The sequence below is a fragment of the Coregonus lavaretus genome, assembly GCF_964263955.1.
Source record: "Coregonus lavaretus genome assembly, chromosome: 13".
Classification (NCBI taxonomy): Eukaryota; Metazoa; Chordata; class Actinopteri; order Salmoniformes; family Salmonidae; genus Coregonus; species Coregonus lavaretus.
This window is the reverse complement of record NC_140000.1, coordinates 3,174,821-3,201,100: the sequence shown is the minus strand read 5'-3', so window position 1 is coordinate 3,201,100 and position 26,280 is coordinate 3,174,821. Positions and strand designations below refer to the sequence as shown.

Genomic DNA, 26,280 nt, shown 5'->3' with positions numbered 1-26,280 from the left:
CCTCTCTCTGCGTCAGTCTCCCTCTCTCTGCGTCAGTCTCCCTCTCTCTGCGTCAGTCTCCCTCTCTCTGCGTCAGTCTCCCTCTCTCTGCGTCAGTCTCCCTCTCTCTGCGTCAGTCTCCCTCTCTCTGCGTCAGTCTCCCTCTCTCTGCGTCAGTCTCCCTCTCTCTGCGTCAGTCTCCCTCTCTCTGCGTCAGTCTCCCTCTCTCTGCGTCAGTCTCTCTGTGTCTGTCTCTCTGTGTCTGTCTCTCTGTGTCTGTCTCCCTCTCTCGGTCTCTGTCTCCCTCTCTCGGTCTCTGTCTCCCTCTCTCGGTCTCTGTCTCCCTCTCTCTTTCTCCCTCTCTCTCTTTCTCCCTGTGTCTCCCTCTCTCTGTGTCTGTCTCCCTCTCTCTGTGTCTGTCTCTCTGTGTCTCTCTCTCTGTGTCTGTCTCTCTGTGTCTCCCTCTGTGTCTGTCTCTCTCTGTGTCTCCCTCTCTCTGTGTCTCTCTGTGTCTCTCTGTCTCTCTATGTCTCTCTCTGTCTCTCTCTGTCTCTCTCTGTGTCTCTCTGTGTCTCTCTGTGTCTCCCTCTCTCTATGTCTCTCTCTGTCTCTCTCTGTGTCTCTCTGTGTCTCTCTGTGTCTCTCTGTGTCTCTCTGTGTCTCTCTCTCTGTGTCTGTGTCTCCCTCTGACTAAGCAACTCTGTCTCTAATCCTGCCAATTGCCTAACCTCTTTTTACCATTCGGTGCCAGATTAGAGATAAGAAAACGACAATGTGGTAAATTATTAGTTGTTAGTTACATTATCACAACAGAGCAGGCATCCTATCAGAAAATACTGTGGTCTATATGGTTGCCTCCTTGATTCTGAGAAGTGCACACTTTGGGAGAAGGGTAGAGAATGGGGATGTATCTTACAGTGCCTTCGGAAAGTATTCAGACCCCTTCCCTTTTTCCACTTTGTTTACGTTACAGCCTTATTCTAAAATGGATTAAATATAATTTTTTCTCAATCTACACACAATACCCCATAATGACAAAGCGAAAACAGGTTTAGACATTTTTGCAAATGTTTTAAAAATAAAAAACAGAAATACCTTATTTACATAAGTATTCAGACCCTTTGCTATGAGACTCAGGTGAGCTCAGGTGCATCCTGTTTCCATTGATCATCCTTGAGATGTTTCTACAACTTGATTGGAGTCCACCTGTGGTAAATTCAATTGAATGGACATGATTTGGAAAGGCACACACCTGTCTACATAAGGTCCCACAGTTGACAGTGCATGTCAGAGCAAAAACCATGAGGTCGAAGGAATTGTCCGTAGAGCTCCGAGATAGGATTGTGTCGAGGCACAGATCTGGGGAAGGGTACCAAAATGTCTGCAGCATTGATGGTCCCCACAGTGTCCTCCACCATTCTTAAATGGAAGAAGTTTGGAACCACCAAGACTCTTCCTAGAGCTGGCTGCCCGGCCAAACTGAGCAATCGGTGGAGAAGGGCCTTGGTCAGGGAGGTGACCAAGAACCCAATGGTCACTCTGACAGAGCTCCAGAGTTCCTCTGTGGAGATGGGAGAACCTTCCAGAAGGACAACCATCTCTGCAGCACTCCACCAAATCAGGCCTTTATGGTAGTGGCCAGACGGAAGCCACTCCTCAGTAAAAGGCACATGACAGGCCGATGGAGTTTGCCAAAAGGCACCTAAGGACTCTCAGATCATAAGAGACAAGATTCTCTGGTCTGATGAAACCAAGATTGAACTCTTTGACCTGAATGTCTGGAGGAAACCTGGCACCATCCCTATGGTGAAGCATGGTGGTGGCGGCATCATGCTGTGGGGATGTTTTTCAGTGGCAGGGACTGGGAGACTAGTCAGGATCGAGGGAAAGATGAACGGAGCGAAGTACAGAGAGATCCTTGATGATAACCTGCTCCAGAGCGCTCAGGACCTCAGACAGGGGCGAAGGTTCACCTTCCAACAGGACAACAACCTTAAGCACACAGCCAAGACAATGCAGGAGTGGCTTCAGGACAATTCTCAATGTTCTTGAGTGGCCAAGCCAGAGCCCGGACTTGAACCCGATCGAACATCTCTGGATGGACCTGAAAATAGCTGTGCAGCGACGCTCTCCCTCCAACCTGACAGAGCTTGAGAGGATCTGCAGAGAAGAATGGGAGAAACTCCCCAAATACAGGTGTGCCAAGCTTGTAGCGTCATAGCCAAGAAGACTCGAGGCTGTAATCACTGCCAAAGGTGTTTCAACAAAGTACTGAGTAAAGGGCCTGAATACTTATTTAAATGTGATATTTCAATTGTTGTTTTCTTTATAAATTTGCAAAAAAATTTAAAAACCTGTTTTTTCTTTGTCATTATTTTTTACAATCCATTTTAGAATAAGGCTGTAACCTAACAAAATGTGGAAAAAGTCAAGGGGTCTGAATACTTGCACTGTATTTTGTTAAGTGATATACAGTACTGACCTCCTGGGGGCAGGTGATCCTCTTGGGCCGAGGAGCTTCCTGCTGGAGCTGGTACACTGTAAATGACAAACATGGACTGTCAGGTAAAAAGCATAGTATTCAGTATTAGAATGGCTGCACTGCTGAGGCCACAATATGTATAGATATGTATATGTATAGATATTTATATGTACGCTTATTGAGTTACGCAGCCTTAAGGCCTCAACACAGTCTACGGAAACTGAGCCGACGGAGGTCCGTTTGCGTCGTGTTCCGAAAATTCAGACGCACAAATGTACGTAGAACTACGTAGAGAGCAACGCAAACAAACAGACCTCCTTCTGCTCCGTTTGCGTAGACTGTGTAGACCCCTTTACACACACACACACACACACACACACACACACTAATTCATGCATTACTTCCCTATGGGACAATAAAGTTTAGTAATGTATTCATTCATGCACTGTATGGGGTCATCAGCTGGACACTGTTAGCTAAGGACATGCAGTAATACTACAGTACAGCCATCACCAATGTATTCATCTCCTTTAAGTCCTATTTTCACTTATTTTTCTCAAATTTTGTGCACACATTTGTTTACATCCCTGTGAGTGAGCATTCCTCCTTTGCCAAGATAATCCATCCACCTGACAAGTTATTTGCCTTGCGATATATGCTCAAGCAGATGTCTAATCATTTATTTGAGTTACACAGTTATTAATAAACGACCCAATGCACTCCTCTTGCAACTCACTGTCACATGCGTAACAGTATTTTTAACCATGGAACATGTTTGCGTGTAGTGGTCCCAGCAGGACTTGGAAGGGGCACTAGATTCTGAGGAGTTAAACTTCCTAACGGACAGTTAGAAGGTTATAGTTGCTCTAATATTGGATATGCAGCATACACAGTCGCTGTATGGCCACTGAGAGTATGATTCAAAGATGGCTGGCTCACTTGTTGCCTAACTCCGAGCAAAGTCAACAAGGAACAGTAGGAACACCAGGAGCCATTAGCGAAGTCGAAGATATCCGTGGGCTGATCTCTCTCAGTGGTTTATATGACAGGTCCCATTTATCACCAAACCCTCTGTGTGAATGTCAATGGATATTTCACAGAGGGCTGCATCCCAAATGGCACCCTATTCCCTATGTAGTGCACTACTTTTGATCAGGGACCATAGGGCCCATAGTATACTATATAGAGAATAGGGCACCATTTGGGATACAGGTCTAGTCTACGGCCCTAATGCAGGACGCTAACAGTGTCTATTAATCCTAGTACTGGGACACAATGGGGAGACACAGGATGCATCCCAAATGGCACCATTTTACCCTACAAAGTGTACTACATTTGACCAGAGCCCAGAACTACAGTAAATAGGGTATAGGGTTTATTTTAGGATGCAAACAAAGTAACCCAGTGACACACGTACCAGCAGCGCTGAGGCGAGCTGCCATCATGGATTAAGTGTACTTAAAGAGTCTGAGTTTTGGGTGTAAATCAGCGAAACTGTTGAAAATGGAATGGAGATGAAACGTGTAGTGGAGTGAGATGAATCACATCCAATGCTTAAGCCTGCGACAGTTGAATATATCTGAGCTGAGCTGGGCACATTGTCTGTGGTAATGTACCTATTCTGTAGGGCATTACTGGAGACATAGAGATTACACTATACTCATGTCATGCAATAAGAATGTGTATGACACTAAGAGTATATCCCAAATGGCACCCTATTCCCTACATAGTGCACTACTTTTTTTTATAACACAGCTTTATTGGTGAAGAACACAAAATTATACATGGTTACATATTTAGTGCGAAAGTAATGCACTAAATAGGGAATAGTAATGCACTAATTAGGGAACAGGGTGCCATTTGGGGACGCATCCTAAGAATGGTGGACGATGCAGGATTAGAAGAAAGACAAGAGTGTTGTTCCCAGAACTCTTTCCTCATTGTAATGTAACACAGCATTGGGAGTCGTGCTGTTTCCTCATTGTAATGTAACACAGCATTGGGAGTCGTGCTGTTTCCTCATTGTAATGTAACACAGCATTGGGAGTCGTGCTGTTTCCTCATTGTAATGTAACACAGCATTGGGAGTCGTGCTGTTTCCTCATTTTAATGTAACACAGCATTGGGAGTAGAACTCTTTCCTCTTTGTAATGTAACACAGCATTGGGAGTAGTGTTGTTGCGTAAAAGGTTAAGTCTCTGTACTGAATCTTCCCCACAACAGACTTTCTATGCGGGAGAAGACAGACTCCTGACTTTGAGTTTTTGTTTTAGTCAGGACAACTCACGTCAACCAGCAAGACCTGGACTTCTTCCACGGACACACACACACACACACACACACACACACACACACACACACAACACACACACACACACAACACACACACACAGGATATCTTCCACGAACATGACGAAGTCATAGTGAGCTCTAAAAATATCTCTCAGCCGGCGTTAGAAGAGAGAAGATTGGAGAGGAGAGAGAACTAACAAGAAGCTGTGCTGAAGCATGGAGCGTCCCAAGAAGCCTCACTGTACACACTACCTGTAATAACAGATGAAAGTATTTCTGCTTTAATATCCTGATATGATCACATAAAGAGTCCTTTGTAGTGACATGCAGCAGCCTGGTGGCCATGATGACTAGGCTTCTAGCATTCCACATTCCTCATCGACAACCAATGACTTCACACTGGATAAACAGTACTTTAGATACTTACAGTAAGACTTCCATATGGGCGGTTGGTAATCCTCAGGGTCTGAAACAACAACACAGGAGGTGGGTCAGTGGTCAGAGAGAGAGAGCGAGAGGGAGAGACAGACAGAGACCCACAAAAACAAATCAAATTTTGATAAACTCACATATCTATTGGGTGAAATACCACAGTGTGCCATCACAGCAGCAAGATTTGTGACCTGTTGCCACAAGAAAAGGGCAACCAGTGAAGCACAAACACCATTGTAAATACAACCCATTTTTATGTTGATTTATTTTCCCTTTTGTACTTTAACTATTTGCACATCATTATAACACTGTACAGAGCCATAATATGACATTTGAAATGTCTTTATTCTTTCTATTGTTTATCTCACTCGTTTATTATCCATTTCACTTGCTTTGACAATGTAAACATATGTTTCCCATGCCAATAAATCCCCTTAAATTGAATTGAAATGAGAGAGAGTGAGAGAGAGAGACAGACAGACAGAGCGAGAGAGAGCAAGAGAAAGAGAAAGAGACAGAGACAGAGAGAGCAAGAGAGAGACAGAGAGAGCAAGAGGGAGAGAGAAAGAGAGCGAGTGTTCAGAACTAGAAAGACGGGAGTTAGAAGGGTAAAGGGTTAGAAAACAGGCATGTATTCTTTATTTATTGGGTGAATTGTCAAATCTCTCATGTCTCTCATGTCTCTCTGCGACCCAGTTACATTCACTCTGAATGGATTATGAACTCATCATCACCATGGTTATTTCAGAGTTGTTTATGTCTCAGTCTAGTTATTCTGCTAGACTAGCATAATTATACACAGGGTTTATTCACACTGTGAAGCCTCATGAGATGCTCATTGCTCAGTGAGTGAATACAGTTTCATTCAGTCTCCCTGCTTCAAGGAAAATCAATACACATGTCCACCTTATTATTTTAGTTAACAGGCTGTCTCCCAATGGCACCCTATTCCCTACATAGTGCACTACTTTTGACCAAAAGTAGTGCACTATGTAGGGAATAGGATGCCATTTGGGATGCAGACAAGGTTGCCAGTCAACAGATCTATAGTACCTGATGCAGCCCAGGGATATGTCCCTTCTTCACAGATAGATCCATCTTTATAAACACCTTTCAAGGCTAGCATTATGCCATGATGATGATACACAGTATTCATTACCCAAGAAGGGCAAAACAAATTAGAAAACGTGGAAATGCAATTTCCAGCCCAACACCCATGGGATCTGCTGTAACCTAAGGGGAAATGTGCTACTTTAATTGCATCGACGGTTGAGGTTTGTGTTTAATGCAGAATAATGTAACCACCATTTCTTATTCCTGTACTCTCTCATCATGCCCACAGTGTTCCCTTGGTAACGCATAAGTTGGTCCAACATCCTCCTGCATAATATACTACCTACTATATGCTCCGTAAGTACCTTCACATAGTCATGTTGTACTGTTACAGTATATAGGCAGATCTAATGAATTAGTAGGGCTATCCTATGGATCTTAGGCTGGCAAGGCTGTGCATGACAACTATTCCAGAAACGTAGAGACCTACTGTGGGGCTAAGTCCTCTACTATCTTACAGACGCTTAGCAAGGTATCATAGTGTAAACGTAGCTAATAATATTGAAGCAGGTGGAATGATGGAACGTGGCCTTAATGCATCACAAGGCTCACATATCTCTCTGCTGTTCCCGGTGGAAGGATGTCACTGACAGCTGGAGTAATTGCATGTGTGAACAATGAATCACATGAAGTTAGAAGAGACACTGACTTCATTTAAAACACCCAGGGACATCAGTCAAGGGATCAATATGGCGACCCGCTGTTCACCCCCAGGGGACGGGCTGCATGCTAACTACGGACTACCCTAGGGCTACCACAGGCACACCTGAGAGAGTCAATAAGAGCTCTCTCTCTCTCTCCCTCTCTCCTAAATGGCACCCTATTCACTTTACAGTGCATTATATTTATAGTCAACATAGGGGCACTGGTCAAATGTAGTGCACTATAAAAGGAAGTAGGGTTCTATTTAGGACACAGTCACTAAGCTCACTGGCAGACCTGCCTCCTGTAGTACAGTTCCTGGCAGAGAGCGGGGCTCTGAGGAACCAACCAGACAATGTCTGAGTGAGTGACCGGTCCACTGGATCACTATGTTAACCACACACTGACTGTTTTGTTGTCATCATTGGCAATTTCCATACAGTCACTTTCATGTGAGAGCTTTGAGGTGCATACTCAGTGTGCATCCCAAGTGGCACCCTATTCCCATGAAGCTAGGGTTACGGTTGTGGATGAGGGTTAGGGTTGAACCAGGATGTGGACATGAAGCTGGGGTTAGGGTTCTGGATGAGGGTTAGGGTTGAACCAGGATGTGGACATGAAGCTAGGGTTAGGGTTCTGGATGAGGGTTAGGGTTGAACCAGGATGTGGACATGAAGCTAGGGTTAGGGTTCTGGATGAGGGTTAGGGTTGAACCAGGATGTGGACATGAAGCTAGGGTTAGGGTTCTGGATGAGGGTTAGGGTTGAACCAGGATGTGGACATGAAGCTAGGGTTAGGGTTCTGGATGAGGGTTAGGGTTGAACCAGGATGTGGACATGAAGCTAGAGTTAGGGTTCTGGATGAGGGTTAGGGTTGAACCAGGATGTGGACATGAAGCTAGGGTTAGGGTTCTGGATGAGGGTTAGGGTTGAACCAGGATGTGGACATGAAGCTAGGGTTAGGGTTCTGGATGAGGGTTAGGGTTGAACCAGGATGTGGACATGAAGCTAGGGTTAGGGTTCTGGATGAGGATTAGGGTTGAACCAGGATGTGGACATGAAGCTAGGGTTAGGGTTCTGGATGAGGGTTAGGGTTGAACCAGGATGTGGACATGAAGCTAGGGTTAGGGTTCTGGATGAGGGTTAGGGTTGAACCAGGATGTGGACATGAAGCTAGAGTTAGGGTTCTGGATGAGGGTTAGGGTTGAACCAGGATGTGGACATGAAGCTAGAGTTAGGGTTCTGGATGAGGGTTAGGGTTGAACCAGGATGTGGACATGAAGCTAGAGTTAGGGTTCTGGATGAGGGTTAAACCAGGATGTGGACATGAAGCTAGAGTTAGGGTTCTGGATGAGGGTTAGGGTTGAACCAGGATGTGGACATGAAGCTAGGGTTAGGGTTCTGGATGAGGGTTAGGGTTGAACCAGGATGTGGACATGAAGCTAGAGAGTTAGGGTTAGGGTTGAACCAGGATGTGGACATGAAGCTAGGGTTAGGGTTAGGTATAGGGTGCCATTTGGGACTCAGCCATGCTGTACTCTGTGTCTACAGTCATACATCTGACTGATAAAAACCAAATGCCTTTGTTCAAAAGATCTAGTTTGCATCTCAAATAGCAACCAATTCACTACACTTCCCTTATGGGCCCAGGTATAAAGTAGCAAACTATAGAGGGAATAGGGTGCCATTTGGGATGTAACCACACTGTATGTCTACAGTGATATACTGTATGTGTCACAAAGCCTTTGTTCAATAGATCTAATCAGCACTCAGAAGAGATACTTTTTATGGACAAACTTTCCCTAACTCAAAACGCAGGCACTTCAGAACACGGCTTGATTCGTATAAAGTTGATTGGCCTTCCGGCTCCATATACTAGATTGCTTTGGGAGGGAAATGTATTGTCAAATCAAATCAAATTGTATTTGTCACATGCGCCGAATACAACAGGTGTAGACCTTACAGTGAAATGTTTACTGGATCATTATTTACTTACAAGCCCTTAACCAACAATGCAGTTTTAAGAAAGAATACCCAAAAAAAAAGAAAAATCACACAAAAAATACAATATAAAATAATAAGCAATAAAAGTAACAAATAATTAAAGAGCAGCAGTTAAAATAACAATAGCGAGGCTATATACAGGGGGTACCAGTACCGAGTCAATGTGTAGGGGCACCGGTTAGTCGAGGTAATTGAGGTAATATGTACATGTAGGTAGAGTTATTAACGTGACTATGCATAGATAATAAACAGAGAGTAGCAGCAGCGTAAAAGAGGGGGGGAGGGGGCAATGCAAATAGTCTGGGTAGCCATTTGATTAGATGTTCAGGAGTCTTATGGCTTGGGGGTAGAAGCTGTTAAGAAGCCTCTTGGACCTAGACTCGGCGCTCAGGTACCGCTTGGTCATTGTGTCTCTGCTCTGGCGAACAATCAAATTGAATGATTCTACTGCAGATCATTTGGAGAAGGAGATTTATTTTGGTCACCTTGCCAAACACTGACTTTTCCTTACTATTCTTTTGAATAACGGGTTATTCTGGAATGGTTGTCTGGGGGGTTGAGGGGGGTGGAGGTCCTTCAGGGCAGGCCCAGAGCTGACGTATACTACTCTAAAGGACTTTAAGCTCATTAAATGGATGGTATAAGGGTTATGCTACATTTGGCAAAGCACAAGATATAAAGGACATGTTATTACACGCCTAAATAACATGACATGATTTGTGGAGCGTACTGTATATGTAGGTCTAAGAAAGGGTTTAGGAAAGCCTTAGAAGTTATACTGATTTGTGACCTAATTTCAAATAGGGAAAATTGAACTCCTGCTGCCTGTGTGTGTTGTGGAGGGAGAATAGTGAGAGAACACATACACACACACACACACACACACACACACACACACACACCCACACACAGCCAGAGGGTAAGGAGACAGACAGATACAATTAATATCCTATTTCCCTCCATTACTCACCAGTCACTGGAAGAATTTGATAAAATAATTACAGCGGTGTGTGTGTGTGTGTTCTCGGCGGGGTGTTTGCTTTGGAAGCAAAGAGAATAAGAGATGAATAAAGATCAAGCTTAGCAAAGACGTTCTCCCCTGAGAGGACTTCTGCTCAAGCAAGATTTAACAAAACAGAGATTCCACGCGAGCGGAAGATATTTTTGGTATCTCAGATTGTTCTGGCAATTCTCACATGGAAACTTCATTGGGAGGAAGGATGTTTGAAATGCTTTTTACATTTGTATCACAAACCATTTGTGAGAAAATCTTGATGAAATTGGCAATTTTAGGCCCTTTTTACACCTAGACATGCTTCCTGTAAGACCCTATGATCCGTACATGATACAAGACACCATCTTGGAGTCATTATACTCCTTATAGTGTGCTCTAAAATATGGAGAATGTCTAGATTCTTTAAAAAATAATAACTCTGGAAATGTGACGTGTTTGAAGAGTATATTGTTAAACAATATGTCTAAAAATAAGCAAAATCTAAAATGGGTAGTTGAGATTAATATTTTTGATGTTGAATAAATGAAGGTGAAAATGTGTATTTCAGAATCTAGACATTCTCCATATTTTAGAGCACACTATAAGGAGTATAATGACTCCAAGATGGTGTCTGTATCATGTACGGATCACAGATCATAGGGTCTTACAGGAAGCATGTCTAGGTGTAAAAAAGGCCTAAAATGGCTAATTTCATCATAATTATTTTTAATATTTGAGATACAAATGTCAAAAGCATGTTAAACATCCTTCCTCCCAATGAAGTTCCTATGTGAGAATTGCCAGAACAATTTGAGATCCCAAAAATATTTTCCGCTCCCGCTGGTGTGGAATCGCCCTAGAACACTCCGATTCACACATCTCAGAAAGAGGCCCCACGCTCCTCTCACCATCATCACTATCCATATGGACAGCTAGACCCAACCAAACAGATGGCCACACACACACACACACACACACACACACACACACACACCACTGAGCGTCAGATCATAGGGATGTAGCACCGCCCCTGTAGGGAGACCATCTGTGCAGCAAACTGCTCTAAAACAAGCATATCCATCCAGCCAGTGTGTGTGTGTGTGTGTGCACAGGTATGCACAGATGTGTGTGTGTGCGCACACAGGTGCATGCACAGGTATGCACAATCACACATACAGTGTGTACACAAGTGTGAATAAATAAATGTGTGTGTGTGTGTGTTTGTGCTGAGGGTCTTAGTGTGTTGTGAAATCTGTTATGAATGTATTGTCATGTTTTTAAAATTGTATAACTGCCTTCATTTTACTGGACCCCAGGAAGAGTAGCTGCTGCCTTGGCAGGAACTAATGGGGATCCATAATAAACCCTGGGAAGAGTAGCTGCTGCCTTGGCAGGAACTAATGGGGATCCATAATAAACCCCGGGAAGAGTAGCTGCTGCCTTGGCAGGAACTAATGGGGATCCATAATAAACCCCGGGAAGAGTAGCTGCTGCCTTGGCAGGAACTAATGGGGATCCATAATAAACCCCGGGAAGAGTAGCTGCTGCCTTGGCAGGAACTAATGGGGATCCATAATAAACCCCAGGAAGAGTAGCTGTTGCCTTGGCAGGAACTAATGGGGATCCATAATAAACCCCGGGAAGAGTAGCTGCTGCCTTGGCAGGAACTAATGGGGATCCATAATAAACCCCAGGAAGAGTAGCTGCTGCCTTGGCAGGAACTAATGGGGGTCCATAATAAACCCCAGGAAGAGTAGCTGCTGCCTTGGCAGGAACTAATGGGGATCCATAATAAACCCCAGGAAGAGTATCTGCTGCCTTGGCAGGAACTAATGGGGATCCATAATAAACCCCAGGAAGAGTAGCTGTTGCCTTGGCAGGAACTAATGGGGATCCATAATAAACCCCAGGAAGAGTATCTGCTGCCTTGGCAGGAACTAATGGGGATCCATAATAAACCCCAGGAAGAGTATCTGCTGCCTTGGCAGGAACTAATGGGGATCCATAATAAACCCCAGGAAGAGTAGCTGTTGCCTTGGCAGGAACTAATGGGGATCCATAATAAACCCCAGGAAGAGTAGCTGCTGCCTTGGCAGGAACTAATGGGGATCCATAATAAACCCCAGGAAGAGTATCTGCTGCCTTGGCAGGAACTAATGGGGATCCATAATAAACCCCAGGAAGAGTAGCTGCTGCCTTGGCAGGAACTAATAGGGATCCATAATAAACCCCAGGAAGAGTAGCTGCTGCCTTGGCAGGAACTAATGGGGATCCATAATAAACCCCAGGAAGAGTATCTGCTGCCTTGGCAGGAACTAATGGGGATCCATAATAAACCCCAGGAAGAGTAGCTGTTGCCTTGGCAGGAACTAATGGGGATCCATAATAAACCCCAGGAAGAGTAGCTGCTGCCTTGGCAGGAACTAATGGGGATCCATAATAAACCCCAGGAAGAGTATCTGCTGCCTTGGCAGGAACTAATGGGGATCCATAATAAACCCCAGGAAGAGTAGCTGCTGCCTTGGCAGGAACTAATAGGGATCCATAATAAACCCCAGGAAGAATATCTGCTGCCTTGGCAGGAACTAATGGGGATCCATAATAAACCCCAGGAAGAGTAGCTGCTGCCTTGGCAGGAACTAATAGGGATCCATAATAAACCCCGGGAAGAGAAGCTGCTGCCTTGGCAGGAACTAATGGGGATCCATAATAAATACAAGTTTGGTGGGTTAGAGAACCCTTCTGACTGCAGACTCAGTATGCTGGTTAGGTTAGCATCAGCCCAGGCCAGGCTTCATCAGTTAGGGGGAAACACATTGTTTGGTAATGTGATTCCCTGGCTGCCTGGTGGAAGCCACTGAGGGAACCAGGGTTTCTAATTAATAATGAATGGAGAGATAGACGACAGATGCATGTTGCATTAAGCAACTCTCCCATCTCTGTATGGGGACATCAGGCTAGTTTTTCTGTTTTCATAAAAAACATACAACTGTTTAGTTATTGTTTTTTTAACGTCACTAGAGGGTGAGATAACCTGCTAAAATTACTAGAATGTGAAAAAATGTCATCTGTTGACACCAGTACTGTCCTGAAGCCAGACTCAACATGACTAGTAACAGTTTCCACTCCACTCCACTCCACTCCACTCCACTCCACTCCACTCCACTCCGTATGTGAATGCCTATGTGATGCAGAACAGAGTTCGACAGAAACATCTGTAGGACAACGTTTAAGAACAGATTGCTCTCTTCATTTGCAAGACTGTGTCCGCGTCCCAAATGGCACACTATTCCCTATATGGTGCACTGGTGGGCCAGGGCACTACATAGGGATGCAGCCTATGAGACACAAATCCTGCCTCTGCTACTATCCAATGGTGTGGTTGCAGGCCTAGGGCAGAAGACGAGATACACTTTGATCCTGCATCCCTCCATGTATTCCCTGCCAGAGTAGGGCAGAGTGTTTCTTTCATCCAGCATCCCTCCATGTATTCCCTGCCAGAGTAGGGCAGAGTGTTTCTTTGATCCTGCATCCCTCCATGTATTCCCAGCCAGAGTAGGGCAGAGTGTTTCTTTCATCCTGCATCCCTCCATGTATTCCCAGCCAGAGTAGGGCAGAGTGTTTCTTTGATCCTGCATCCCTCCATGTATTCCCTGCCAGAGTAGGGCAGAGTGTTTCTTCCATCCTGCATCCCTCCATGTATTCCCTACCAGAGTAGGGCAGAGTGTTTCTTTCATCCTGCATCCCTCCATGTATTCCCAGCCAGAGTAGGGCAGAGTGTTTCTTTCATCCTGCATCCCTCCATGTATTCCCTGCCAGAGTAGGGCAGAGTGTTTCTTTCATCCTGCATCCCTCCATGTATTCCCTGCCAGAGTAGGGCAGAGTGTTTCTTTCATCCTGCATCCCTCCATGTATTCCCAGCCAGAGTAGGGCAGAGTGTTTCTTTCATCCTGCATCCCTCCATGTATTCCCTGCCAGAGTAGGGCAGAGTGTTTGCTGAGTGCTGTGTGACTAACAGTGTGCTGGTGCTCTCTACTCAGCTCTCCTGTGCCAGGAATGTGGAGGAGTGTTCTCTCAGATCACTGCACCGCACAAGCACGGCCACAAATGGTTTTTTCATCCAGGGGAATGAAAAATGATTGTGAAATATATCACTAATCTCTTCTTTTTTTCCCCATTGGAGTATAATATACAGTGCAAGTCAGTGTCTGGGAAACGGCTTTCATCAACGGTCTATTCTTCTTCCAAGACTGTATTACCCAGATTTCTACTATGGGTAATATCCTACAGTGGGATGGATGAACTTTGTGGGTAATATCCTACAGTGGGATGGATGAACATTGTGGGTAATATTCTACAGTGGGATGGATGAACATTGTGGGTAACATCCTACAGTGGGATGGATTAACATTGTGGGTAACATCCTAGAGTGGGATGGATAAACATTGTGGGTAACATCCTAGAGTGGGATGGATAAACATTGTGGGTAATATCCTAGAGTGGGATGGATAAACATTGTGGGTAACATCCTACAGTGAGTAACATCATTGTGGGTAACATCATTGTGGGTAACATCCTAGAGTGGGATGGATAAACATTGTGGGTAACATCCTAGAGTGGGATGGATAAACATTGTGGGTAACATCATTGTGGGTAATATCCTACAGTGGGATGGATAAACATTGTGGGTAACATCCTAGAGTGGGATGGATAAACATTGTGGGTAACATCCTACAGTGGGATGGATAAACATTGTGGGTAACATCCTACAGTGGGTAACATCATTGTGGGTAACATCCTAGAGTGGGATGGATAAACATTGTGGGTAACATCCTACAGTGGGATGGATAAACATTGTGGGTAACATCATTGTGGGTAATATCCTACAGTGGGATGGATAAACATTGTGGGTAACATCCTACAGTGGGTAACATCATTGTGGGTAACATCCTAGAGTGGGATGGATAAACATTGTGGGTAACATCCTACAGTGGGATGGATAAACATTGTGGGTAACATCATTGTGGATAACATCCTAGAGTGGGATGGATAAACATTGTGGGTAACATCCTAGAGTGGGATGGATAAACATTGTGGGTAACATCCTAGAGTGGGATGGATAAACATTGTGGGTAACATCCTAGAGTGGGATGGATAAACATTGTGGGTAACATCCTACAGTGGGATGGATAAACATTGTGGGTAACATCCTACAGTGGGTAACATCATTGTGGGTAACATCCTAGAGTGGGATGGATAAACATTGTGGGTAACATCCTACAGTGGGATGGATAAACATTGTGGGTAACATCATTGTGGGTAACATCCTAGAGTGGGATGGATAAACATTGTGGGTAACATCCTACAGTGGGATGGATAAACATTGTGGGTAACATCCTACAGTGGGTAACATCATTGTGGGTAACATCCTAGAGTGGGATGGATAAACATTGTGGGTAACATCCTACAGTGGGATGGATAAACATTGTGGGTAACATCATTGTGGATAACATCCTAGAGTGGGATGGATAAACATTGTGGGTAACATCCTAGAGTGGGATGGATAAACATTGTGGGTAACATCCTAGAGTGGGATGGATAAACATTGTGGGTAACATCATTGTGGGTAATATCCTACAGTGGGATGGATAAACATTGTGGGTAACATCCTACAGTGGGATGGATAAACATTGTGGGTAACATCATTGTGGGTAATATCCTACAGTGGGATGGATAAACATTGTGGGTAACATCCTAGAGTGGGATGGATAAACATTGTGGGTAATATCCTACAGTGGGATGGATAAACATTGTGGGTAACATCCTACAGTGAGTAACATCATTGTGGGTAACATCATTGTGGGTAACATCCTAGAGTGGGATGTCTTTCTCCAGTCTTTCTGTTCATCCTGGTAGTTTCATCAATAATTACTTCAAAGTCAAGTCTTGATTGGCTGGACCGACCTCGCTCATGCAGTTTCCTCATACAGCCGCTGTGTCTCCACCGAGAGAGGACGGTCTAGTCAATCAAGGCTTGGAGACCAGAGCCTACTGTCACGCAGAAACAGCTGGCTTGGAGACCAGAGCCTACTGTCACGCAGAAACAGCTGGCTTGGAGACCAGAGCCTACTGTCACGCAGAAACAGCTGGCTTGGAGACCAGAGCCTACTGTCACGCAGAAACAGCTGGCTTGGAGACCAGAGCCTACTGTCACGCAGAAACAGCTGGCTTGGAGACCAGAGCCTACTGTCACGCAGAAACGTGTTGTGTTCACAGATTCATTTCTGAGGATGCGTCCCAAATTGCACCCTATTCCCTATATAGTACACTACTTTTGACCTGGACCCTGGGATCTGATCAAAAGTAGTGCACTATATAGGGTAGAGGGTGCCATTTGGGATGCAGACGGAGTCATACGCCTCATAGAAAAGATGATTCAAATGTTGTGTCTGTGTGCCAGAAAGCTCTCCAGGAAGATAATGATAGCCTTGTGTGACAGGCTCTCTATCCCTGGCAGCACAGTGCCTTGTAATGTCTGATCATTATATCCAGAGCCCAGCAATAATGACAAACCTCCACACCACAGTCAGAAAATACTTTCCCCTTAAAAGATACGGTGGTCAAGCGGTAAATCCACTGCTTTTGGCAACGTACTCATGAGATAATGTCTTGTGAAGTATGCGGTCGGCACAGCCATCCTGTATCAGCCTGGAATGATCGCTGCGTCCCAATTGGCACCCTATTCCTTATGTAGCAGCACTACTTTGGTCAAAACGTAGTGCACTTTATAGAGAATAGGGTGTCATTTGGGACGCAAACATTGTGTCTTGGCTCCCATGGGCAGAAGCGCCTTCTGGGTAATTTGATTCTGGTTGTGTAGTGTGGTATGGTTGGGTAGGTTGGGGGGGGGGGGGGGGGGGGGTCATTAGAAGACACTAAATAAATACGGGCTATCATATCATATGTTCCCTCTGACGACAACAACCCAGCAGCAATAGGATAAAAGCTCCTCCCACCCACCCACTGTACATTCTGTAACTTATATTGAGTTTTGGTCACATTGTTGATCTTGACACAAACACCACCTTGCCCTGCACAGTTGACTGTTCCTATGGTCATTGATGGTTTGTGAGACAAGCAGCACATGCTTCACTATGGTGGATTATATTTTAGGAGTGACTTTTCCTCTGGGTAGAATAGTGGTGGCAACATCAAAGACATAAACACACACACGAACCCTCTCCTGGCTATTAAACTACTAAAAACAACTAGAATAACCACTTCTCCACTGAGATATACCACACACACACCACCTCCTTGTGGTTACTGGCGTGGCCTCCACATACATTAACCAACAGTGTGATAGTGATGTTTGCACTCTATACCCTGACAAACATGGGCACCACACGTTTATCTATACTGTGTGTGCAGGAGGAGGCTACAGCCAGCGACTGCTGTTTCACTCTCAGTTTGTTTGAGCAGCTGTGGCACTTTTCCAGTTCATATTCTGAACATTTCTGACATCAGTCTTCCTATCCTCTACATCAGGGCTCTCCAACCCTGTTCCTGGAGAGCTACCGTCCTGTAGGTTCACTCCAACCCTGTTCCTGGAGAGCTACCGTCCTGTAGATTTTCACTCCAACCCTGTTCCTGGAGAGCTACCGTCCTGTAGGTTTTCACTCCAACCCTGTTCCTGGAGAGCTACCGTCCTGTAGATTTTCACTCCAACCCTGTTCCTGGAGAGATACCGTCCTGTAGATTTTCACTCCAACCCTGTTCCTGGAGAGCTACCGTCCTGTAGGTTTTCACTCCAACCCCAATCTAACACACCTGATTCTAATAATTAGCTGGTTGATAAGCTGAAGCAGGTTAGTTACAACAGGGGTTGGAGTGAAAACCTACAGGAAGGTAGCTCTCCAGGAACAGGGTTGGAGTGAAAATCTACAGGACGGTAGCTCTCCAGGAACAGGGTTGGAGTGAAAATCTACAGGACGGTAGCTCTCCAGGAACAGGGTTGGAGACCGTGTAGCTCAGTTGGTAGAACATAGCGTTTGCAACGCCAGGGTTGTGGGTTCGATTCCCACGGGGGGCAGTATGAAAATGTATGCACTCACTAACTGTAAGTCGCTCTGGATAAGAGCGTCTGCTAAATGACTAAAATGTAAAAATGAGACCCCTGCTCTACATGATTGACTCAGATACCGAGATAATCTTCTAGGCAGCTGATCCTATAGGTATCTAAAGACACTCAGACCACAGCATATATGGCATCTTGCCAACTAGCGAGTGACCGGCTTCAAATGTTTTACTGGGAATAAACAAGTATTTTTGAAATGTCACATCAAGCCCCAGTCTTCATGGGGGCATGATGGAAAATGGTAGATTTAGGTAGAGGGTCCCCATCCCTGGTGTCTCTACCAACCGAATATAGCAGTGGCCATACTTGCCAGTCAACAAGAGGATTATGGGGATAATTGAGAATTTTATGATAGTTATCCAAACAAAACCACATGTACATGAATGACAAGTCCAACCCTACAATCTCAGCCTCTTCATTGAGAGAGGCGTTCACTTCCTATCCAAGATGATGCCTCACTGAAACCAGACGCAAGAAGGTATGCGTTAAAAACACATAAACACACATTCTATTTGCCAACGACTAGACTGGTCTGCCACTCTCAATCAAGCTCTTGAACGTGGCACGTTTATCGTTCTATGTTCAGCGGCAGAGGAGGTGAAAGAGAACAAGAGATGAGATAATTATTATAGACGCGAACGTAGCCGACTGGTGTCGTGATTTATTGTGTGACGTCTGTCAATTACCCACAGATCGAGATTTTAAAAAAGTTCCATAATGTGTATCACAAACGAAATTCATGCATGCCAGCTTTGACACAGTTAACTCACAAGTCCCTATATTAATTGCATTATGCAATAAATATGAGAGAGAGAGAGAGAATAACGAGGGTGATAATATTATCATTGATAAGCCTAACAAATAATTAAATGTTATTATAAGGCCAAATAATATATATAGGAAATGGTTTGTTATTTGTTTTATCAAACAAAATATTTTCATTTAGGACTCTTACCAGAAGACACTGATGAACCCGACAGGCTTGAGTTGCTGGATACTGCCATCCCAATCCGCTTCAGGCTCGGTCTGGTCACTCGCGGTCGGTCGAGGTGCGCTCACAGCCCGTCCCCGGTAGTCCGTCCATTTCACTATGTCACGTAGCGTAGCCTCCTCTCACTCGCTGCTTTGGCACGAACTGACACTGTTTATTTCACGTCCGTTTTCGTTCCTTCTGAATTCCTGTTCTTGTAGGTGTAACGTTCCAGCGCGCTTTCACTTCTCTCCGTTCCTTTCCCTGGTGGTTCCCTGCGCGCCCTATGTTGCCGCATTTACTGTAGCTCCACTCACTGGCAGTAGTGGAAAAAATAGTCAAGCGACAGGATCACAGGAACAAGATCAACTTTCGATCATCTTGTCTAAATGCACAACTATACACACCATTAAAGTTTGTAAAATGTATGCACTGGAAGGGCGGCATATGCTTTCGCCATGTTGAATAAAAAATACACTATCGTTTCCATGTGGTGGTGCCACTTCTGGGATCGAATAAACACACTAGACTGGGACGGAGCCGCCTTCTTAAAGTGGAAGTATTCAGTAAACTGAAATAGACGTCTGAACTCCAGTCAATCTGAAGCGGATCTATTCCTTTGAGCTCTGACCTTTGATTTCAATATGATGATGAGGATGATGATGATGATGATGATGATGACAGAGTGCGTGAGTGCAGGGCAGGCTGCTGCTGGTTCAGAGGTTCACTCCCAACTGCCATAATAAAATCAAATAGCCAGAATAAAATACATATTTGAGGATGTTTAATCAGAATATAAACATGATGACAACTGTATTCGACTATATTGCATGTATTCAACTCCAAACCATAAAGTCCATTTACACCCTTTAATCATAATAATAATAATAATATAATAATATGCCATTTAGCAGACGCTTTTATCCAAAGCGACTTACAGTCATGTGTGCATACATTTTTATGTATGGGTGGTCCCGGGGATCGAACCCACTACCCCGGCGTTACAAGCGCCATGCTCTACCAATTGAGCTACAGAGACCACAGATCCATAGGAGATTGATTTCCACAGCCTAAAAAAATAGTTTTTCTCTAAACTATATAGGCCGTGTTTAAACAGGCAGCCCAATTCTGATACTTTTTGCACTAACTGATCTTTTGACCAATCAGATCTGAAATGTATATATTATTAAAAGATCTGACGTGATTGGTCAAAAGACCAATTAGTGGAAAGAATATCAGAATTGGGCTGCCTGTGTAAACGCAGCCTTTGTCACCTCACATAGCATGCATGTGTCTGTGTGTGACCACATAATTCATTTTTTTAAAATCTATTTACCTAGGCATACTAAAATGTCTCCCAAGATTAGGGGAATGTGTCCATTTTTGAGTGTAGGACCTAAAAATACACTGCCTGGAGAAGTGTTTTACAAGAAAACAGTAACATTTAAGAACCATCTGGATAGATCGTAAACAAATGGTGCCGAATTTAGCAGTTGCGAAAGTTCTTTGACATGAAGAAATGTTGAGTACCGGAAATGCACTGTTGGGGTGAAGGATCAGATTACATAAAATCACATGATCGCTCATCCAGTTGATCATGTGACCAATGGATATTTTAACAACAGCGGAGCAGCAACGTGAAACTACAGATGGTTTGATTTATCTTGCTTCAATAACACGGATTAGCTGGCTGCTCTGAATTCCATCCGAGGCGAGCGCAAATTATGGGGTATGTTTGCAAAATAAAAGTGTATGAAAGCCTGGTCATTGGATTATTCAGTGCAGTTCTCTCAATGGTTATTTGACTAGGCTAGTTACATAGTTCCTTCTTATGTATTGAACATACTGGAAAAAGACATGCGCAAACTAGCTAAAGCAGAAAGTTGGACATTTGATAATGCAAAAAGTGTGAGAATTAAATTGTGTCGAAACTGAACTATCACATTTCTCTGCTTTCTACTCACCCGTGACAGAATGTTAAAGGAGACGCTGTGTGTCCTTCTCCTGTGGACTTCCCTGGAGGCAGCGCAGTCAAGGGGCTGCTCGAGTTTCTTCTGCCGGAAATCTCACCGTGTCAGCGCGCTCTCCAGAGGATCCGACCCCGGCAAGCCGCTCTTTCTCACCCCCTACCTGGAAAAGGGCAACATCGAAGAGGGTAGGTTGGTTTACTTTACTCAGAAACGATATTTTGGTATTTTGTTCATTTGTTTAACTGTTAATACTGTCCCAAATGTTGTACATGGCAGTAGTCAAGTTTCAAAAACTGATGATGATGCGATATACATTTTGCATCATCAACACAGTTAGGATCCCCATTAGCTGTTGCACTATGCAGCAGCTACTCTGCCTGGGGTCCATGCCACAAAGCATGACATGACAGAGTGCAGAACAGTTCTTACAATGTTGCTATGTTAACATCATGAATGGTACAGTATTACACAGAAGTCTGATAAAGACTAATCGTAGTGTTCAGATTAAACTAGGCTTGAGACAGTTTTTTTCTGTATATTTGAAAGCAATGATCTCTTCTATCTTTCAGCACGGAAGCAGAGTCTGGTAGGTCCCCTGCCTGGTGCCAATGTGAAGAGTTATGGTGGCTACCTCACTGTCAACAAGAAATACAACAGCAACCTCTACTTCTGGTTCTTCCCTGCTCAGGTACTTTTGACCAGGGCCCTTAGGGAATAGGGTGCAACCCATATCAGCTGCAGTGTTCTCCTCCTCAGTTTCACTCGTGACAAGAATGAATAGCACGTGTTTATCTAGCAATCACCTTTCATCAGCTCCTGTAAAGGACTATGTGAATCAGGGCAGAGTTTTATTTGGATTGTACATTTCAACATGTTTCAGAAAACTTAACGAAAGACTTATAGCCCCTTTTAAAGTAAGTACAAAACAAGTCCTTTATGCTACCCACATTACCAAGATCCTAGTAATAAAACAGTGTTTTTACTTCATGACTGTGTGTCAATGACTTAGCCACAAGGTGAAAGTGTTGTATTAGAAGGTTTTTGGGTTGAGGCCTGTCACTAAGATAGCTCCAGCATCCACTATTAGATATCCACTAACTTGTGTCTGTCTGTCTGTCTCTCTGCAGGAGAGGCCTGAGACCGCTCCAGTCCTGCTGTGGCTGCAGGGGGGTCCTGGGGGCACCTCTATGTTTGGGCTGTTTGTAGAACATGGACCCTACGTTGTATTGAAGAACCTAACAGGTACCAACATGGCCACATGTCTCTGTACTGACCCCTGTCTACTGTATAATAACATGTCTCTGGACTGACCCCTGTCTACTGTATAATAACATGTCTCTGTACTGACCCCTGTCTACTGTATAATAACACGTCTCTGTACTGACCCCTGTCTACTGTATAATAACATGTCTCTGTATAATAATATGTCTCTGGACTGACCCCTGTCTACTGTATAATAACACTTCTCTGTACTGACCCCTGTCTACTGTATAATAACACGTCTCTGTACTGACCCCTGTCTACTGTATAATAATATGTCTCTGGACTGACCCCTGTCTACTGTAAAATAACATGTCTACTGTATAATAACACGTCTCTGGACTGACCCCTGTCTACTGTATAATAATGTCTACTGTATAATAACATGTCTACTGTATAATAACATGCCTCTGGACTGACCCCTGTCTACTGTATAATAACATGTGTACTGTATAATAACATGTCTCTGGACTGACCCCTGTCTACTGTATAATAACATGTCTACTGTATAATAACATGTCTCTGTACTGACCCCTGTCTACTGTATAATAACACGTCTCTGTACTGACCCCTGTCTACTGTATAATAACACGTCTCTGTACTGACCCCTGTCTACTGTATAATAACATGTCTACTGTATAATAACACGTCTCTGGACTGACCCCTGTCTACTGTATAATAACATGTCTCTGTACTGACCCCTGTCTACTGTATAATAACACATCTCTGGACTGACCCCTGTCTACTGTATAATAACACATCTCTGGACTGACCCCTGTCTACTGTATAATAACATGTCTCTGGACTGACCCCTGTCTACTGTATAATAACACGTCTCTGTACTGACCCCTGTCTACTGTATAATAACACGTCTCTGGACTGACCCCTGTCTACTGTATAATAACATGTCTACTGTATAATAACACGTCTCTGTACTGACCCCTGTCTACTGTATAATAACATGTCTCTGTACTGACCCCTGTCTACTGTATAATAACATGTCTACTGTATAATAACACGTCTCTGTACTGACCCCTGTCTACTGTATAATAACACGTCTCTGGACTGACCCCTGTCTACTGTATAATAACATGTCTCTGGACTGACCCCTGTCTACTGTATAATAACATGTCTACTGTATAATAACACGTCTCTGGACTGACCCCTGTCTACTGTATAATAACATGTCTACTGTATAATAACACGTCTCTGTACTGACCCCTGTCTACTGTATAATAACATGTCTCTGGACTGACCCCTGTCTACTGTATAATAACATGTCTCTGTACTGACCCCTGTCTACTGTATAATAACACGTCTCTGGACTGACCCATGTCTACTGTATAATAACACGTCTCTGTACTGACCCCTGTCTACTGTATAATAACATGTCTACTGTATAATAACACGTCTCTGTACTGACCCCTGTCTACTGTATAATAACATGTCTCTGGACTGACCCCTGTCTACTGTATAATAACATGTCTCTGTACTGACCCCTGTCTACTGTATAATAACATGTCTACTGTATAATAACACGTCTCTGGACTGACCCCTGTCTACTGTATAATAACATGTCTACTGTATAATAACACGTCTCTGTACTGACCCCTGTCTACTGTATAATAACATGTCTCTGTACTGACCCCTGTCTACTGTATAATAACATGTCTCTGGACTGACCCCTGTCTACTGTATAATAACATGTCTCTGTACTGACCCCTGTCTACTGTATAATAACACGTCTCTGGACTGACCCATGTCTACTGTATAATAACACGTCTCTGTACTGACCCCTGTCTACTGTATAATAACATGTCTACTGTATAATAACACGTCTCTGTACTGACCCCTGTCTACTGTATAATAACATGTCTCTGGACTGACCCCTGTCTACTGTATAATAACATGTCTCTGTACTGACCCCTGTCTACTGTATAATAACATGTCTACTGTATAATAACACGTCTCTGGACTGACCCCTGTCTACTGTATAATAACATGTCTACTGTATAATAACACGTCTCTGTACTGACCCCTGTCTACTGTATAATAACATGTCTCTGGACTGACCCCTGTCTACTGTATAATAACATGTCTCTGTACTGACCCCTGTCTACTGTATAATAACACGTCTCTGGACTGACCCATGTCTACTGTATAATAACACGTCTCTGTACTGACCCCTGTCTACTGTATAATAACATGTCTACTGTATAATAACACGTCTCTGTACTGACCCCTGTCTACTGTATAATAACATGTCTCTGGACTGACCCCTGTCTACTGTATAATAACATGTCTCTGTACTGACCCCTGTCTACTGTATAATAACATGTCTACTGTATAATAACACGTCTCTGTACTGACCCCTGTCTACTGTATAATAACATGTCTCTGTACTGACCCCTGTCTACTGTATAATAATATGTCTCTGGACTGACCCCTGTCTACTGTATAATAATATGTCTCTGGACTGACCCCTGTCTACTGTATAATAACATGTCTCTGTACTGACCCCTGTCTACTGTATAATAACACGTCTCTGGACTGACCCCTGTCTACTGTATAATAACATGTCTCTGTACTGACCCCTGTCTACTGTATAATAACATGTCTCTGGACTGACCCCTGTCTACTGTATAATAACATGTCTACTGTATAATAACACGTCTCTGTACTGACCCCTGTCTACTGTATAATAACATGTCTACTGTATAATAACACGTCTCTGTACTGACCCCTGTCTACTGTATAATAACATGTCTACTGTATAATAACACGTCTCTGTACTGACCCCTGTCTACTGTATAATAACATGTCTACTGTATAATAACACGTCTCTGTACTGACCCCTGTCTACTGTATAATAACATGTCTCTGGACTGACCCCTGTCTACTGTATAATAACATGTCTACTGTAAAATAACAAGTCTCTGGACTGACCCCTGTTTACTGTATAATAACATGTGTACTGTATAATAACACGTCTCTGGACTGACCCCTGTCTACTGTATAATAACACGTCTCTGGACTGACCCCTGTCTACTGTATAATAACATGTCTCTGTACTGACCCCTGTCTACTGTAAAATAACATGTCTCTGGACTGACCCCTGTCTACTGTATAATAACATGTCTACTGTATAATAACATGTCTACTGTATAATAACATGTCTCTGGACTGACCCCTGTCTACTGTATAATAACATGTCTCTGTACTGACCCCTGTCTACTGTAAAATAACATGTCTCTGGACTGACCCCTGTCTACTGTATAATAACATGTCTACTGTATAATAACATGCCTCTGGACTGACCCCTGTCTACTGTATAATAACATGTGTACTGTATAATAACACGTCTCTGGACTGACCCCTGTCTACTGTATAATAACATGTCTACTGTATAATAACATGTCTCTGGACTGACCCCTGTCTACTGTATAATAACATGTCTACTGTATAATAACATGTCTCTGTACTGACCCCTGTCTACTGTATAATAACATGTCTACTGTATAATAACACGTCTCTGTACTGACCCCTGTCTACTGTATAATAACAGGTCTCTGTACTGACCCCTGTCTACTGTATAATAACATGTCTACTGTATAATAACACGTCTCTGTACTGACCCCTGTCTACTGTATAATAACATGTCTACTGTATAATAACATGTCTCTGTACTGACCCCTGTCTACTGTATAATAACACGTCTCTGTACTGACCCCTGTCTACTGTATAATAACACGTCTCTGTACTGACCCCTGTCTACTGTATAATAACATGTCTCTGTACTGACCCCTGTCTACTGTATAATAACATGTCTACTGTATAATAACATGTCTCTGTACTGACCCCTGTCTACTGTATAATAACACTTCTCTGTACTGACCCCTGTCTACTGTATAATAACATGTCTCTGTACTGACCCCTGTCTACTGTATAATAACATGTCTCTGGACTGACCCCTGTCTACTGTATAATTTTACATTTTACATTTACG

At 43.7% G+C, this 26,280-nt stretch overlaps 2 protein-coding genes across 2 annotated transcripts in view; one reads left to right on the top strand and one right to left on the bottom strand.

Annotated features, from left to right (window-relative positions):
- Nucleotides 1–19,523, bottom strand: part of LOC311140674 (beta-chimaerin-like) — a 45,324-nt gene extending 25,801 nt beyond the window's left edge. Inside the window, exons 1-3 of the mRNA XM_084175847.1 lie at nucleotides 19,030–19,523; nucleotides 5,181–5,219; nucleotides 2,462–2,517 (exon numbers count right to left, since the gene is read on the bottom strand). Coding sequence (XP_084031973.1) covers nucleotides 2,462–2,517; nucleotides 5,181–5,219; nucleotides 19,030–19,078 — 144 coding nt within the window. The 5' untranslated portion in view covers nucleotides 19,079–19,523. The remainder of the gene's footprint in view (nucleotides 1–2,461; nucleotides 2,518–5,180; nucleotides 5,220–19,029) is intronic.
- Nucleotides 19,524–20,649: 1,126 nt separating this feature from the next.
- Nucleotides 20,650–26,280, top strand: part of LOC311140319 (putative serine carboxypeptidase CPVL) — a 29,359-nt gene continuing 23,728 nt past the window's right edge. The window contains exons 1-4 of the mRNA XM_084175331.1: nucleotides 20,650–20,773; nucleotides 21,018–21,199; nucleotides 21,584–21,702; nucleotides 22,142–22,256. Of these exons, the coding sequence (XP_084031457.1) occupies nucleotides 20,769–20,773; nucleotides 21,018–21,199; nucleotides 21,584–21,702; nucleotides 22,142–22,256 (421 nt within the window). The 5' untranslated portion in view covers nucleotides 20,650–20,768. The remainder of the gene's footprint in view (nucleotides 20,774–21,017; nucleotides 21,200–21,583; nucleotides 21,703–22,141; nucleotides 22,257–26,280) is intronic.